Source organism: Athene noctua, chromosome 2 (genome assembly GCF_965140245.1).
Source record: "Athene noctua chromosome 2, bAthNoc1.hap1.1, whole genome shotgun sequence".
In the NCBI taxonomy this organism is placed as follows: domain Eukaryota; kingdom Metazoa; phylum Chordata; class Aves; order Strigiformes; family Strigidae; genus Athene; species Athene noctua.
The window spans coordinates 76726946-76744262 of NC_134038.1; the positions used below are offsets into that span (position 1 = coordinate 76726946).

At 40.9% G+C, this 17317-nt stretch overlaps 1 protein-coding gene across 17 annotated transcripts in view; it reads right to left on the reverse strand.

Annotated features, from left to right (window-relative positions):
• IKZF1 (IKAROS family zinc finger 1) overlaps positions 1-15661 on the reverse strand; it is a 55240-nt gene extending 39579 nt beyond the window's left edge. For 16 of the 17 annotated variants that reach the window (XM_074897831.1, XM_074897830.1, XM_074897828.1 and 13 more), the window contains exons 1-2: positions 15613-15652; positions 8310-8429 (exon numbers count right to left, since the gene is read on the reverse strand). In XM_074897831.1, coding sequence (XP_074753932.1) covers positions 8310-8429; positions 15613-15652 — 160 coding nt within the window. Of the gene's footprint in view, positions 1-8309; positions 8430-15612 lie in introns of all 17 variants that reach the window. The other variant, XM_074897827.1, reaches the window with a different exon arrangement.
• Positions 15662-17317: the final 1656 nt, after the last annotated feature.

The window sequence follows — 17317 nt, forward strand, 5'->3', positions numbered from 1 at the left end:
TAATATCAGACTACCTTTGGGGGAGGAGAAATGGGGGAAATGGAAGGTGGAAACTGAAGAGAAAAACATGGACCTTCTTTTTCTTTTGATCAGCCCTCTTTTTAGTTGGAAATCGAGAGTAATTCTGTATTTGCTCTGCATTTACTAATTCTCTGCAAATCTTCAATGGGGTTCTTAATCCCATTTTTAGGTATAGATTTTGGCATGTTAGGGTTGAAATCTTATTTACATCAGAGGAGTAGGAGTTACTCATTTGAAAAAATCCCATTTGGTTCCTGTGGTTTTACTATGGCTGATGGTGGAATAGTAGACCAGACACCTTTTAGGGATCTCATGCCTACAATTTAGACCCCTAAAATGCTTTGGGGAAACTGCAATAGATGCAAGAACTAGGCACTATTCCTAACTTAAAAATGTATAAAAATCAAAGAAAGAGAAGCACATACTAAATGGGTTACTTTGCTAGGAATTACATTCCCTGCATGTGCACATTTACAACACAGAATTCACTTACTGGGGAGGAAGCAGCAGAAAGTGTCTCACACTGCAGGCTGCAGGTCTAACTCCCTTTTGCGCTGCTGCTCTGCTGGCTCACTTGTTCAGGGAGGCAGCTAGATGAGGCAGGAGGGAGTTTCCAACCAGCTGTCTCTGGAGGACAAAATCCTGGGGTGCTGGCCAATCTACCTTCACAAGTTAACAGCGTGCTGTGATCACCTTTCTTCCCCATAAGTGACATGCTGTGAGGATAAGTCCACACAGGCTGCTATGATGTACCTAACTACCCGGGGCAAAGCTTTTTCCAGGGGCACCTGGGGCAAAGCTTCTTCCAGAGAGACCATCTTCTGAGGCTTCAAGAAAACTTGTATAGTGAGCTCAATGAGAAAGGTTGAGAGACAAATCTTTGTCCTGCTACGATGAGTCATGTTTGCTCCTGGCTTTAGGACTACAGCTCCAAAAAGGAGCTCCCTCCATCCCCAAGCCTTTACCATGAAGGGCTTGTTCTACACTGGGGCAACCTGTGGTGGCACATAAATCCTTCCCTGCAAATTTCTTATGTGGGGATGCAGCCACAGTGATGTTGTGTTTGCACATTTTGCTGTGGGACAGAGCCCAGGGAGCCCACATCCAAGGGGAAAGCAATATGGCAGGTCCTCTGCAGCCAGAAACTGTCTCCTCCCAGGGAGGCACCGCAGCGGGAGCTGAAATTACAGAAATGGGAGGAGAGACTGAACAAAATCAAAACAGCAGCTTGTTCCGAAACAGCGTCTCTGTAGAGGCAGGTGGTCCCTACACTGTGCCTCAGTCCAGTGGTTAAGTTTTTCACTCAGGGTGCACTCCTGAAGAGCACTCAGGTTGAACGTGAACTTGTTCAAGGGATAAAGCAACGAAGGGCAAACAAGAAATAATACAGAATAGTGGGATGGTTGGTGTTGGAGACTTCAGATGCAGAGTCATTCCCTTAAAATAACCTGAGGTTTAGCAAGTTGCAGTTATAGAGGTTGTCTCCAACTTAAAATAAGCCCCCCTTCCAGCCAGAGCCCTGTATTTCTGAGTTGTGCTGCAGCCACGGCTGAGATCCTGCTAGATAATTTTAACTCCCAAGTTAGAATGGGGCTTATCTCTGAGGCACATCTCTTCTGCTCAGATAAAGACAACTTCCTCTAACTGCAGATTAGATCAGCAGGTTCAGTATCCGTACCTAAAAGCCACATAGCTAAACACACTGCATCTCTCCAGTTCAAAAAACGCTTGCTGCTTTCTCACCACTGAAGAAACAAAACTTGCACAGCTCCCAAGCTTTCCCTGGCTTTTGCACTGATGTTCTCCTCTGAAAACATAGCAGTACCCAGCAGACACTCATAAAAATGTCCACAGTTCCACAAGTTACATAGTTCTGCAGAAATAAGGGAAAAAAAACATAGTTTCACCACCACTACAATATCATGTTGCCATACAGTGGCAACAGAAACCATACTTCCACAAAATGGGCCAGGAATAAAAAAAGTCCTTGCAAAACCAAATAGAAATCACTAGAAAAATACAACTCTCTCTTGGGATCAATTCTGTTGCCAAGGATTTGATTTTATCATGTACTCTGGTTGCATCAGAGGACAAATTTTTACGTGCCTGCTTACACAGTGGCTCTGCCCTGGCTTTGCAGGGTCTGCGTTAAGTGCACAGCCTAAACTGGAGCTGCTGTGGCTCTCCTTTCCAGACTGGCTCACTCTCCCTTTGAGAAACTGCTTTCAAACTTGTTTCGAAAATGTTTAAAAATGTAAGCATTTTTAAATTTGATAAAGTAATTTGCCTTCAGTAAGAGGCCTGTTTTCCACCGGCCTTGTGAAAATTCATGCACATTTGGTAAGTCCTGGCAGCGTGGCTAATTCCTCAGCTTCCCAATGGCCCTGGATGCCTGGATCTTCTGCACCTCACTTCAGCACACTGTTTCACACTATGCACATGCAAAACATACCTCTGAAGGCTGATATAAACTGTATATCCTATACAGCATATATAAGGGCATTCATTAATTTTGTGACATGACTTCTCACACTAAACCACCCCCCATCCTACTCTGTACAAATTCCAAGAAGAGTTTTGCATACAAAATGAAAATAATCCTGACAAAAATATCTCTTGTGTTCCCCTTAAAAACAGGTAAGCCATACCAGCAGGGTCTCCAAGCATGCAATACAGTCCATACTGGGGACTGGTATTTTGGGGCTGGAAATAGGGGCTTTGGATCAAACAGGAGGGGAGATTCCCAACTTCCCTATTTTTAAAAGTTCCTAAAATATTTTAGTTACAAGTTTTTCAATTCCTTCAGAAGCCTCCTCAGTTGGACCTTCAAGCCCTTGTTTCATTGTGGAGGCTGAAAGACTATTCTTAAAGCTCCCCAAACCATCTTGCAACAATTTTTCTCTCTGCTCTCAGAGCCAATAGGGCTATATGAGGTGAGACACCAATTATCAGCAATTATTTACAAAGGCTCATCTGCTCCTATTCGCTTTCATACCTTTGAGCAGCAGAGATGTCCATCTGAAACCTGAGCAAGTAAAACACACTACACAGCCCTCCAGGTTACTCTAGAATGATTACGCGTCCATGCACGCACATAGCACACGTGCATTTTGTTACCAATACACATCACACTGCCTTCATAGTCACTGAACTCCTAAAGGAGTAGCGTGCAAAGATGTTTAGCTCTGGCAGTCTTTTTCCTCAGCCCCTTTCCCTGCCCTACAGAAATGCCAGGGCAGCAGTGAGCTGGACCTGCCTCAAGCAACAGGACCGATTTTGCAAGCTGGGGTGGGGCACTTCTCCTTTTGGCTTTTCTCCCTTCTCCCCTCCGTCTGCAGCCTTTCTATGCTTTTACTCTGCCTCCACCCATCTATGTGTGAGTTGCAGCAGATTTATGTAATGGCGAGCTGTTGTGGTTGGCCTGGTGGCCCCTTAGCAATGCTTGTGTCCGTGCTCTCAAATGGTTGAGCTCCTTTTAAGGAAATAAAGCACTGAAGCAGCTCAGAGTGAGGACACTTGCCTGCACCAGTAACCAGCTACTCGTGCAGGTTACCACTTCTGAATGCCCATGGCCAGGAGAGAAGACCCCAGGATGTGAAGGCAGTGCCAGCTTCCCAGTGATGCCAGGCACCACGGCTCTGCAGCTACACAGGCTTTTGCTTCAATAACTGGGTTGTGGGAGGGAGGTAACTTGACATTTTCCACTGGAGGAGAAAAATGTCAAAAAGCTCTTTCCTTTTAACATCTCTTCCCACTCTACTGTCCTTTATTTTAAACAAATTGAGAGTTTCTAACTTCATATAAATCTCATCTGTCTTCTACTGATGTCTAGGATCACCTTTACTTGTTACTTCGGGTATCTTCTGTCAGTTGTCCAATAGTTTCAACCCAACTAGTTTTCAACCCAATTTTGTGAGATGGGTTCTCCCCACCTCTTCCTCTCAGAAAGAAAAGTATCTGTACACATTATATATTCCAGGTCCAGACTTTAATCTGTAACTATGGTGGTGATCACTTTTTTTCAGTGAGAAACCCCTGACTTCTGTGTTGGAAATCTCAGTGGTCATCTTCAGCATCAGACAGCTGCCTGTGCAGAAATGGTGAGCCCACAGCCTCTTTCTGAGGCCAGTAACACTGTGAGATGACTTTTTGTTTTTCACCCTATGATGGCCAGCTATGGTATAGGCAGTTATGGATAAAGGAAGGTACTGCTTGCCCTCCTAGGCAAATGCTACCACTACAGCAAATGGCTTTTTCTGCATGAAATAGGGTATGACCTACAGCTCACTGAGTCATTAGCCTCCCACACATGGCTTGAGTTAGGATACAGCCCTAGGGCAGAAAGAGCCCTAAACTACAACCATCTACCACACACAGGCTGCTGAGTACTGATTATCCACAAAAGGTGCATGCAACATTTAACCTGAAACTTGAACAGAGACAGTAAGAATCAGCAGAAGATTTTTTGAATCAGGTCCGATGTTACAGGTTAGCACACGAAATAGGGCTGCCTGTCCAAAATAGGCTGCAAAGCACTAATTCTTAACAGAATGGAATTTCAGTGTATTTCTAAATAATTTAGATAAAAGGGTATTCAGGAGAGATGGTAAAACAGAGTCTTTAGTGCCTTAAAGAGCTGTGAAAAATCTAGCTCTTTGCTTGTCTGAAAACGTTCCCTGTGTGTTCTGGAAAAACTAAATATAAAGCAGATGGGTAAGCAGAGAAGAAAAAAAAAAATTAAAAAGTTATAGGTGCCAGATCAGCCTGAGAAGGAAATATGGGGTGGAAAAGAGGAAAAGGAAGCAGGAAGCTCTCGGGGACAGAGCAACAGCAGTGAAGTTTGCAGGAGGAAGCTGCTCAACACATAGTAGCATTCTGGGAATTACAACATTAAAAACATAGCAAGGTCATGAAGGAAATGAAGAGAGATGGCAGCGACCAGAACACGTTTTATAATATGTTTCTGCTTTGCTGTGCTGCTTGGGGTTATTACTAGAAACTGACCTTTTCACACCCACTTACTGTTTTTGCATTGGTCAGAAGCAACGCATGTCTAGGGTGCCTCTGTCTGGGGACACAAGTCAAAGCACAGATTTCATGATCTCTCTTACGAAATCTGTACCCTCTCCAGTCATTTTAAGTGAGGCATTCAAAATCTGAAGGCAGCCAAAAAAATCTGAGAAGTGAATCGAGTACTTTAGCTTCAGAAGTCTACACCTTCGTTCTCAGAGCAGGAGAGGTGTTTCAAATGGTTCTCTACCAGTTCTATAGTACCACATTCAAATCTCAGTTTAGGGTCAGAAGAAGCAAGAAGATTTTTGAAAACACGCAGAGGAGCTAGAGCCTATCTTTCTCTTCTAAAAATAGCTTATTTCCCCTCATCTTTGACCTTTAAAATGCTAAATTGATGAAAGAGTTAATTAAACTTTTGACTCCAGGGTTAAAGGTTTCATGAAGTGTTACTACAAATCTGAGTAAGCAAACGGTCATTTGAACATTTCTATCTCACAGGCTGATTAAAATTCACAACAGATTTCTCACCTAATTTTAGTAAGATGAGGTAAATACTTAATCTTTTCATTTAACAAACCTGCAATTTCCATTGTTACCTCTATAATATTACAAGTACAAAAAAGTCCGCCAGACCTAGTGGTCCTATGCCATAAATGGCTGACTCAAATTATCCTTCCTCACTGCATGTCATATGGACAGCTGATCTCTCAGGGCATTACAGATTAAGTGGAATGCACTGTAAATCATATGTTGAAATACAGCGAAGCGCATAGGGGATTCCCTTTTGACGAAGGAAGCAGATGGGACGTTAGGAAAGTCATACAGAGAAAAATTGTTGCCTAGTCATATCTGCTCATGTGCATCATCTGTCAGTTATCAAGGTCTGAGTCTATCTCCTAGCTATGAGATATACATAATATCAGTGGGTCTTCACAATGCACTCCCACCTATCTATTGTTCTTCAAACTACATTTTTAGTTCATACTTTTCTACCTAAGTTTAGTGATAGAGATGAGAAATACATCTTAGGACTTGGAGATGACAGCGTTGCACTGAACACCAAGGCTGTCTATGCTGCCATGCCACTGCCTACGTAGAAAGACAGTCCCCTTCATCCCCAATACATCTATGAGATCATGTAGGCCAAACACCACTCCCAAGGCATCGGTATATCCCTAACAGATTTTCTTTTGATGATGATCCACAATGTGCATAGCAATCATATGGCTCCTGATATATCTGGTGCATGTGCGCAGACTGTTTTTGTAAAAAAAGAATATTTTTTTTTTTCAGTATACTCTTTTAAAAAGGTGAGTTTAGGGCTAGAAAAAGAAGCAGTAGAAGAGGTAGAAGAGTATGCAGCTTTACAAAAATGATAGACATTGCAAGCACTGGAGTTGATAACTACAGTTAAGATCATCCATAAAACAGAGTACTGTGAATTGTCTTTGTTTCTGTTGACTATGGTACATGTCTCACTACAAGATGTGACCCTTCACAACCAAAGAGCTATGTGTATAGAAAGTGACTGTAGAGAAAATGTTGAAGTCAGAACATGGCAAAATCTAGTTTATTGCTGAGTGTACAAAGTACAACTAATGAGAATAACAGATGGAACTTACCATATTTAGGACACCAAAGATAACATATTCTCCTTCTTTTATTACAGCAACTTCTAATATGTATTTATATTGATATATAATTAATTGAACTGTTGGGAGAATCATTACAGCATCAGCAAATAAAAATTTCATCTTTGCTGGCTCTGTATGATATTTGTGAGGTGAAGTAAATTCAATGCAATCAAACCCCCTGTTTGTTTCTTTGGGCTTGAACAAGGGGTTTTAAAAAATTTATTATTTTTGAAATCAATGCTTAAATATTTTGTAGCGTTTAGTTACTGTGGGAGAAAAGAGGCTTAACTCATTTTACTGAGTTGATACACAAGCAGTAAAGGCATGATTTTGTTCAAAGAGTTTTGGACTGAGAAACAAAGCACTAGGTAAGTGATCAGATTATTAAAAAGTATTTTAAAAAGAAATTTGTTCATAAGGTATGTCAATATACATGTAGGAGATGAACTTCATGCTTACATTTTTGGTAAGAGGGGATCAAGTGGCAAATAGAATGAAGATGCGTAAGATGCTGCATTCTCTAGTAGCTAGTGCTGGAGTTCGGGAGTTCCTAATGCTGCCACCATCCTGCTGTATTACCTTGACTTAGTTATTTTGCCTTCTGTGCCTCCCTTTCCACCCACTATCCTTTACTGGACTTCCTTAGACAATAAACATTTAAAGGCATTTGCAATTTTTCTGTAAACTGTCTTCTACCCTGACTATCATTCTGATAATGGGAAGGTAAAGATGATGAGCAATACTTTTATTTGTGGATAAAAAAACGTATTTTGATAAACACTTTTCTCCTGAAATATTTTTATCATATAGGGCACTGATCACAGCATTCTGGGAGTCATTGTCTTCTCTTTGCTTTTTTTTTTCCCTTTTTTTTTTTTCCTAATAGTAAACAAGCATTGTGCTCAAGTGATATCATCTAGTCTGTTTTAGCAGACTACATGTGAGCTGATGCAACAGCATTGCTAGTCCTTGGTGTGAAGTCCATGATCCAAGAATAAACATTTTGCAAAATCATCTCTGGCCAATAATGTATTTTAATCCAACAGACTTTATCAATTGTGGACTTCTACCTAAAAGAATAAAATTCAAGTGTTTTCTAAAGTTCTCCCATTTAAAAAAAATCAAGGGTAAATGAAGATCAGATATTGGAATCTAAAACTTATGAATACTATGTGTGTTCTAGTATGACAATTTCTAGAGAAATCTGAATAGCAGATAACATTCAAAATAGCATTCAAATGAATAAAAATAAATAATTAAAATATCTGACAGTTTACTGAATTTTTATCAATTCTGAGTTCAGATAATTTTGACCTGGAACAACATATTTAATTCCATTTCCTATGCAGAATGAAAACCATCTTTCTTGGGGAGAATTTCATGCAGTCAGTTATGCTTTAGAAATAAGATAAATGGTAGGATCTTTATAACTTCTCTGTGGATGAAAAGGCTTGCTGTCCCTCAAAATGCTTTTTCTAAATAGAAGGTTGCACAAAACCCACTAAGCACCTGAGTAATCCTGGGCAGAACAAGATGAAAAGGCACAGGACCTGCTTGTATACCAGCTTGCTAAGTAGTACTTCAACATTATTGGCATATTATATATTAATATTTCTTATCAGAGTGGATTAGTCATCTTACCCAAGACTCTCTCATTCTTAGCACTCTGTTGGCCTCCAGTACTAGTTGAAAGGTCCTCTGGTACAGGCATAGGTTCATCTGCATCATCTGGGACATCACTAATTGGAGGACTTTCCTTTCCTAGTAGTGAAGAAAGTAGCATCAGTTAGTCATCAGAGTACCTCATTTTCAAATAATACCATAAAAACCACCACAAACCAAATAAAACTTAACAAAAAACCTAAACACTACTAAAAGCATGACATTGTTAGGACCAAACCCTGCTATCCTGCAGAGAAAGCTTCTTTTGAATACAGGGGGATTATATTTGTGAAAAGAATGCATGGCCAGTATCTCTAAATTTACTGGTCTGGATACACAGTTATCAGTCTTATCATTTTGGATATTTGTAACATACATGGATATTTTTCAGCTGCTATGCTCCGAAGATCCAGTTTAGACAACATAGAGTGACAGATTACAAAAGTTATCAAACGGTCATCTTTTGTAGAAACTCTTCTTTCTTCCAAAAATGCTCCTTGAGAGCACATCCAGATTTGCTTCGGTGACATAGTGAAGTCTAACCCACAACTATTCTGGGGATCTAACAGAACTACCCCAGAAATAAAATTTTATCTCCAACTAAAAATTCAACTTTATTTTCAGCAAGCTTCACTAATACCCACAGATCAAGCTTTGGCTGGTCCTTGTGCCTACAAGTAATTAAGTGCTGTAGCTCCTGAGACTTCCTAAAACGTACAATTAGCAGAGGTTGGTCAAAACATGACTTCAAGGGTTTTATGGTCTCTTATTTGTAAAGAGGAAATGAACCTCAGTATCTTGTGTACACAAGGTTTTGCAGAAGAACACAGTCTGGTGCTTTAACGTCTTATAGGTATTATGGAACTGTTTTAGTGCTGAATGTAATACAATAAGGACAATAACTCTCTTGCTAATTAATGCACTTCCAGAAATGGTGAGGTTTCTTGGTTTAGCTTTCAGTCACAGCATATATGTTCTCCCCATATTAATACCACTGTCTTGAAGAGCTTCTTTTAAAATGACTTCACACATCTGTAACAAAAGCATGCCTTGGAAACAATTACCAAAAGTATTATTTAAGTGAGTAGTTTCATCAACTACAACTAAAAGGCTGGTCTTTGCACTAATAGTAAAGACCGGAATAGGCCCAGAGTAGGATTTGAACTCAGTAAGACCTTTGTCTCCAAACTGGAGATGTTACCAATTTACACTGATGCAATCTAATAGACACCCTGTGGCAATCAGCACACCAGTAAGGGCAGTAATTTCATGGCACAAAGGCCTAGCAAATTAGGGTTTTTTTCTTCCAGTGAGAATTCCCTCATTAACACACAAACATTCATTAATTCTGAAATCACTTCTCAGAAAGGAAATATTAAACCAAATGTAGCTTACTTAAATGACACCAGTCTGGTGATGGCAGTTACGGATTTGACCTGAAAGAAGAAAATGGTTTTCTCCCAACCTGCTGGATGGAGCAAAGCATCGTGCTTTCTAATCTATACTGATCATGACAGGAGGTGAAAACGACAGGTAGTTTTAAGTCATCTTCTGAATTAGCTGGTTTGGGTTGTTTGCACAAATCTAGGTTTAAATGAATGAAATGATTGGGTGACTGCATTTCTTAATGTTGCATTTATCAGACTGTGGAATAATCTCTGAACAGGAGTGGTGGGAGTGGCATCAGGTGAACATCTAAAACTGCAGTCAGAGGACTCGAAGGTAATGAAGGAACAGTCTCGCACTGGCAGAGGTACTGATTACATGACTTCATAAGGTCCCCTCCTCCTCCAGCTTCCGTGGGGTATTCTTGAAAGGGCAAAAATCACACCACTGGAAGCAAGTGCAAGAGCGAAGATGGATTGCATAAGTGGAAAAGAAGGACTATGAATTGTAGAGCAGAGGAAAGTAAAAGCAGGAAGTTCATTAAAAGAGTTTTTGCCATTCACTGTTTAGCTCCTTGTTTAGTTATTCCCACAGATTTTTCACTATTTTTATGTGATGTAAGGAACTTAAAAAACTGCCAGCAGCTTTCCAATGCAAGTCCCACCCTGCCAAGCTGAAGTATCTCTTACATATAGGATGCATGGGTGAGGAGAGACAGCAGAAATATTCTGGCTTTTTCAACACTTCCCTCCCCACACCAACAAAACAAAAACAACCAACCAGAAGTTTGATCAGAGGGCAAGAGGCAGTCAGGTGAGAATCCGCTATCTTGACACTACATGTAGGTTAAGGAAATTTGTTAAAAAGTAATAGTAATCAAAAGTCACCTGCATCATCCAAGGTTCAAATTGTGTTCCCACTTACAACAATGGAAGTTGATGATTGGACTTACCCTAAATTCAGAAGAACACTTACCCTAAAAACCTGAAGGCTTTTTTTGGCTACAAACCAATATAAACACATAATATTAGACCTATGAAATAACAGATAGCAAACAAAATCAATCCTAGTGTGTAATTCAGCATCCAACAATAAGCAGGCTACGTAGGATGTTTGGAAGGTAAGTCAAAGCAATCTTTTGGAATAGAAACCTGCTAGTAGATCAGTACTTTCCCAGTTTATGGTGAACTGTTTGGTTCACTAAAGAGATATCAATCTTCTACTTGTTAACAGCCGTTTGCCCAGTTGGCATGAATCAGACTAGCCTCATGGAGTTGGTGGGGCAGAAGCCAGAGATCTGATATGCTTCCCTCTTTGTAAGAGACTGCAGTTCAGAAAGCTTAGCAAACTTGGCTTTAATGACTCACTTCATATCATTTGATTTCTTCCTGTTACACATGATCGACAAATCCCTGCAGGCAAAGAGGCAGGGAAAAAAGAGTGGATTTAAAATAGATATATTTTTCAAGCTCTGTGTCCTGGATTCTAGAGCATGGTATTTGTATTTCATGCTTTAACTACATCTAAATTGTTACACCATGATAAGTTTACTTCTGCATGGTAATCTTACCGATACACAGTCTCACTAATATCCTTTTGCCAATGAATTTAAAAATGGAAAGGGGGTGGGGGAAAGGAGGGAACAGTTTTCCATTTAATTTCCAACCAGCATGTCCAGAACAATAATTGGTCAAAAGCATGGAGCCAAAGCAAACCCACCTAGTGGCAAGTACTGGGGTAAATCATTAAAATGTCACATAACAGAGCAAAGTACCATAGATTTATCCCATTCCCATTTTATATCTTTGCTCAAAAATAAGAAGTGAAGCACAAACAATGCAATCTAATCTTGGGCGGGGTGGGGGTGGGGTGTGTCTTTTTAAATTTTATTTTTATTTTTTTTATAAAAAGCTACCTGACATACCAGACGAAAAAGACAAGGGAGCTGTAGAGGTGAAGTTCTGTTTCTGGCACTGCCACAGATTCACCCTTTGTTAAGTCATAAATGGAGGTAACTGCAACAGCAGGCTGTATCATACAGTCCCCCAATTCATCCTGAAGCTCTGAAAGATAATCTCAGATTTCCAAACACTGCCACTTCTGTATGAAATTGTCAGAGAAGTACCTCACCTATCAATGGTGCCTGGTAAGACCTTCAACCTCTCATTTCTTCAGTTTCCTCACCTGTGCCCTAACAGTATAGTTGAAGACAGAAGGAAAGAGAGGAAGGGAACAAAGTGCCCAGCCCAGTAAGGTTTTATGCATCCTCTATTCCTACCAAAGTCTGTAGCCTGGTGTCTCTTTAGCATCTCCATTCAGTTCTGAGAGCAACTGAGTTCATGCCAAATGGAGGCTGCTGGAGCTATAACTGTTAAAAAGAAATCCAGGGCAAGATTTCTTACAGAAATCTCATTCTCTATCCTTTCACAAACTAATGTAGGGAGTATTTAATACCAGAGGTTTGTTTCCTATGGAAACAACAGAATCACTGGAGAAGTTACGCAAGAAGAACAACATGCACATTTTTCTGGATGAGAGTCACAACCCAGTTCACATTCCCTTTTCACTGCTAGAACCTTAAACCTTCAGTGATGAGAAGGTAACTCTGGGACAGAGGCCAGGATCTCAGGTGGGAGATACCCGCCCAGGATACACTCATTTCCACCCTCCCAGGACCTAGCAAGAACATCAAATGCAAAACTCTTCTTCCTGCTTTTGCAGAGGGTGGCACAGCCTGGTCTGTGCTAGGGGATCTTTTTATGTTAGATGTGGAAACATTTGTACTGTTTTTTCACCTTCCTTAGCTGTTAGGCCCTAGAACTGAGAAAAAAAAGAAAGAAAAAAGCAGGAAAAATACTGCTTGTTAAGTGAGATATTATCTGTGTTTTCTGACTCTCTTGTATGGGTGCCGGATACCGTTTGGTTAAATGTATGTCAGCTCTCTCCTCATTTCAGAACTGCAACTGCTTGCCTCATGAAATACCACTTTCAGGAGAAAAATAAAAAGTGTGAACTCTGTGCTAGTCACACAGTATTTCAGTTCCTCTAGGATCCAGCCATGCCTGGATTCCCAGAAGTAGGAATGCCTGTGCACATGAAGGGTTTGGCTCACTCATTCTAGTTTTATACTCTTTTGGCCCAGCTTGCCCCTGCCACACCTGAGTCAGCTACAGCTGCAGAAAGCACATGGCTGCAAAACACTGCTTTTGCGCTGAGAAGACTGTTTCTACAGACCTATTTTATTTCTGGGTTAAAAACCAAAACAAAAACCCCAAAGAAACCCCCTAAACGGATTTTATTTTTTTAAATTCATTTCTTTTAAAACACAATCAAGTGTGCTAGTGAACCAAGTCACCTAATTCCTTAGGGTCAGAGAGCAAGCTACACCTGACAAGCATTACTCACAGAGCAGGAGAAATAAATAAAAGTGTTTTTCAGCTTGCAAGACCATCTCACACTCCTGAAACTGTGCAATTGTCTAACTAGCTCCTAATATATACTAGAACTCTCTCATCATGCAAGGAAGCATCCTAAACGCATGTAGAATCCCAGAAGAAGAGGGGGAAAACTCCTTTCTGGATTCACCAGACTATGAGAAAGAAGTAGGTAACATTCCTGTACCTTCAGATCCTCTACTTTTGAGGTCTAGTAAGAGCTTACGAAGAACTGTGGAACCTAATCTGACAAACTCCTGTTTCCAGAAGACTGAGTTCATAAACAACTCAGATCATAAATGAAAGTAAATTAGCAAGTGCTTTCTTTGGCCAGTCGTTCACAAATCCAGCTAACAACTCCATACCACTTACGGCCTCTTGCTCACAGAAAGTACCAGATGCACAGTGACAAGAACAGCAGGAAGAGTTCAAAGCAGATTTTTTTTCCCCTGTAAACTGTCTATGTAGGGCTAACTCTTATCATCCTCTCACGCTGATTTTTTTTTTTTTTTTAAGAGAACCCTCTGTCATCACAGAATAGTACTATTCTCATCAGCGTGATTTGCTGAACAAGTAAAAGTCACAGGAAAGTACTACAGTGGTTCAAATCCTGGAAAAATTTTGAGAGCTACACATTATATACATATATTATGTATATATTTACATATACAGAAACATTCAAAATGGTGACGTTTCTTGCAAATCTTCCCTCTTGAGGAGAGAGGCAGACCATAAGGAAGGCAAAGTGTGTGACTTTCTAATCTGCTCCTTGACTCAAGGCAGCATCTCCCACACTGCTCCTGTCCGTGTCAGAAGTGAAAAAAGCAATGCCCTGGTAAGGAGCAGCAGGTGTGGAGCTCAAAGTAACACTGTTGTAAAGAATACCACAAAGGTTAGGTGTCGGTATTCAGGGGGGCCTGTGCTGCTGCAGAGGAAGAGGAGGTCAGTGCTCCCGGCCCCAGGAGCTCCTGCAAGGCAGGAAGGGGTTTCTGCAGCAGGCAGAGGACCTGGGCTCGGATCACAGCACCTCTCACTGCTCTGAGCAGATCCACAGTGCTTTGTCTGCATAAAGGATTAAAACTGCACTGGTTTTTCTGCCTAGGCCACACATGCTCCAAGCACATCATGGATAGGACAGGTTTTGTTTCATTTACAATTTGTTTCAGCATACGACAAAACACTGATATGTAAGTATATCCAGTTACAATTTCAAAAATGTTACCTGAGGAGAGGAGTGCAACATGCCTCCACAGGGCTGATGAGGAATGACTTTCCTGTACTAAATGTAATTGGTAATCTTCTGTTGGCATGAAGGATTATTATATTGTTGTTCTTTCACACAGAAAATATCTTTGATTTTCAATTTTAAATGACACTAAAACTTCTGGATTCTATTTTGAGAAAATTCAACATTTTTTAAAAGGAGGGAGAGAATAAAAAAAAGAAATTATGTTCATATATTTCAGGAAAACCCCATGACCTAGCCGCCCACACTGCACTCAGACCTTTATGATGTCCTATGACTGGCGTCCAGGTCCTGAGCTGACAGTGCCCAGGTGCTGTCTCTCTTAAGAAAGAACCTCACTCCCAGGTATCTGCCTGGAGCCATCTTGGGGATGGGGCTGCAGTGCTCCAGGCTGAACACTAAAAGTGAAAACTGAAAGCCATTAACTGTTGCAGCTGCCAACATATTAGGGAAACTAGAAAAGAGACTAACTTGTCCTTATTCAACTGTGGGGAATATGTACTATCTTACTAAGTCACTTTAAGGAACATTTCTAAGGAAGTTTAGAATAAAACCCTTCATAGGAATATCAATACAGGGTAAAACCGCAAAATCCTATCCATGACACTACAGGGCAAATTTTAGAAACCTAACTCCCCTGCTGCTTAAAAATTTTTTGAAATATTATCATCTTGGACAAAACCAGTTACAAGTATAAAGCCTCATGTCAATCGGTTGGTTGTTTTTGTTTTTTGTTTTTTGTTTTTTCCTTTTTCTAAGTGTTTATAAGTAAAACAGAATGCTCTGGGAAAAGCCAAATAACCCCATGTTTTAAATACAGTTTGTTTGCTTTTAATTAGTATTTGCTCCCCCCACCTGGTGAACTTTGTTTGTTCTATATTTATTTTGTAATAGTCAGAATTTTGCTCCCAGAAGAAAGAATGTAAATGTGCACCTGACCATGCTTCACAGGTATGCTACCACAAGTTTAACGCAAAATTACATCTAGGCTTCTATATTCCCTTGACTTCTTTATTTTCCCAGCTCCTTTTAAAAAATCCATGCATTGGTGGGCTTGATAGCAAGTGATAACATTAATTATAACTTAATTCCCACTCTGGTTTTAAAAAAAGACCCAAAGCAATTTTATTGAGAACAAGAAAAACATTGTACTGTGCTAGAAAGATGAGCAGGAATTCAGGATTTTCTTTGTAGAAGTATTCTTTAAGGACCTCACCTGAAACCTGGGACATATCTTGAGCCTCATCTGTTTCCATTTTCCTCAAGTTATCTGAGAAGAGAGGAAGAACCTTAAGTTAATGCAAAATAACACACACATACAGAAAAAGAAAAAAAAAAAAACCCACCCCACGCACACAGAGAAGGAGAAAGAAGGGGAAAGGAAAAAAAAAACCTTTGCTATTTAACTATAAGATTATCTGGGAAGAATAATGTATTTTTCTCTTTATTTCCTCCCTGCATACTTGCTGGAGTATCAGACTGGCACAGACCTTGATCCTTTTAAAAACAGCATTACAAAGATTTATAAAAATATCATTACAAGCACAGGAGGACCAAATTTGTTATTTATTGTTAATTTCCTACTGCATAATAACCCAAAATGCAAACTGACTGCAACAAAATTAAGCAGAAAATTAAATGGCCCTGGGTCATTGTAGGCACAGAATTCATTCTCTTGGTTGATCCATAGTTATGTTCTTTCTAATTTACTGAGCATGCATCGATGAACCTTGAGTCAGCTTGGTGACACGCGTACAATCAGCAATCAAAAAACGAAGCAATTTGCTGAAGAATGTCTCATTTACCCAGTCAGGGCTGCATATCTGAGCAGCAACCGCCACTACCTCCATTAATAATGAATACACCTCCAGCCGCGGCAGATGGGCAGAGCAGCAGCTTCAGGCTTTGGCCCCTTGCTCGCCCGGGAGCCCTTCCTTCAGACCGCACCAGTCCAGCGCTGCACGGGGGAGAAGTACAGCTCCCAAAAATAGCGAAACAAGCCCAGGAGGGAAAGGGAACCCGTGCCTTCCTGTTTTGCTGACAGATGGCTGGCTCCACAGCACGGCGAGCGATACCGGGAAGCTCCTGCCCTCCACTTGCAACACACCATCTTCCGAGGAGCCAGCAACCAGTGACCACAAGCACCAGGGAGAAGCGTGCGGAGGGTTAGTGGGGTAGAAACAAAATTCAGGTTTTCAGTCGGAAGGGGACCCTGCAGGTCCCAGGGCTCGAGCACCAACTGTGGACAGCTGGTGGCCCCTTGGATAACAGATGTGCTGCCAGAGCAGGTAGTCCCAGCACAACCTGGTCGCCACCTTGAAGTATGGTGTGGGCAGCTGAGGTAGCCTCAGGTGGGGAGGGGACACAAAGCCTACAAGCTCTTTGTTCAGCCATGGTATGCTAGGTCACGTCTGCAGCTGGTGTGGCTGGCTTCCCATCCTACCAAGCAGAGGAGCTAGCTCTTTGCTGTTCCTTGTAACCGGGACACCTGTCCCATTAACCCTATTTCCTGGAATTAAAAATGTGTTTTCTTGATAGTTAGAAGCAAAGGAGGATGTGGCTTGAGTTCCTACAGAAAGGGTTCAAACCTTAACCTAACCTTTTTAGCCCAACTTCCAAAATCTTTTTTTCCCAAAAATGTCTTCAACCTGCTACCCAACAAGCTGCAGTGGGAAAGCACAATAGCCACGGTCATATTTATTAATTTCATAAGTTTTGTGGTCTCATCACTTGCTTCTGAATGTCATCAGTACATCTGAAATCAAATATACTGCAACCCTCCTCTTGCAAAAGCTGGCTTCCCTCACCAGGTCCTTGCTATACTTGCAAAAAGAGAGCATGTAGACTGCAGGACTGCCAACAGATAGGTTGGGGAACAGATTTTGGCCTGTGCAGTTTGCAAAAAAAGTTTTGTATTTTCA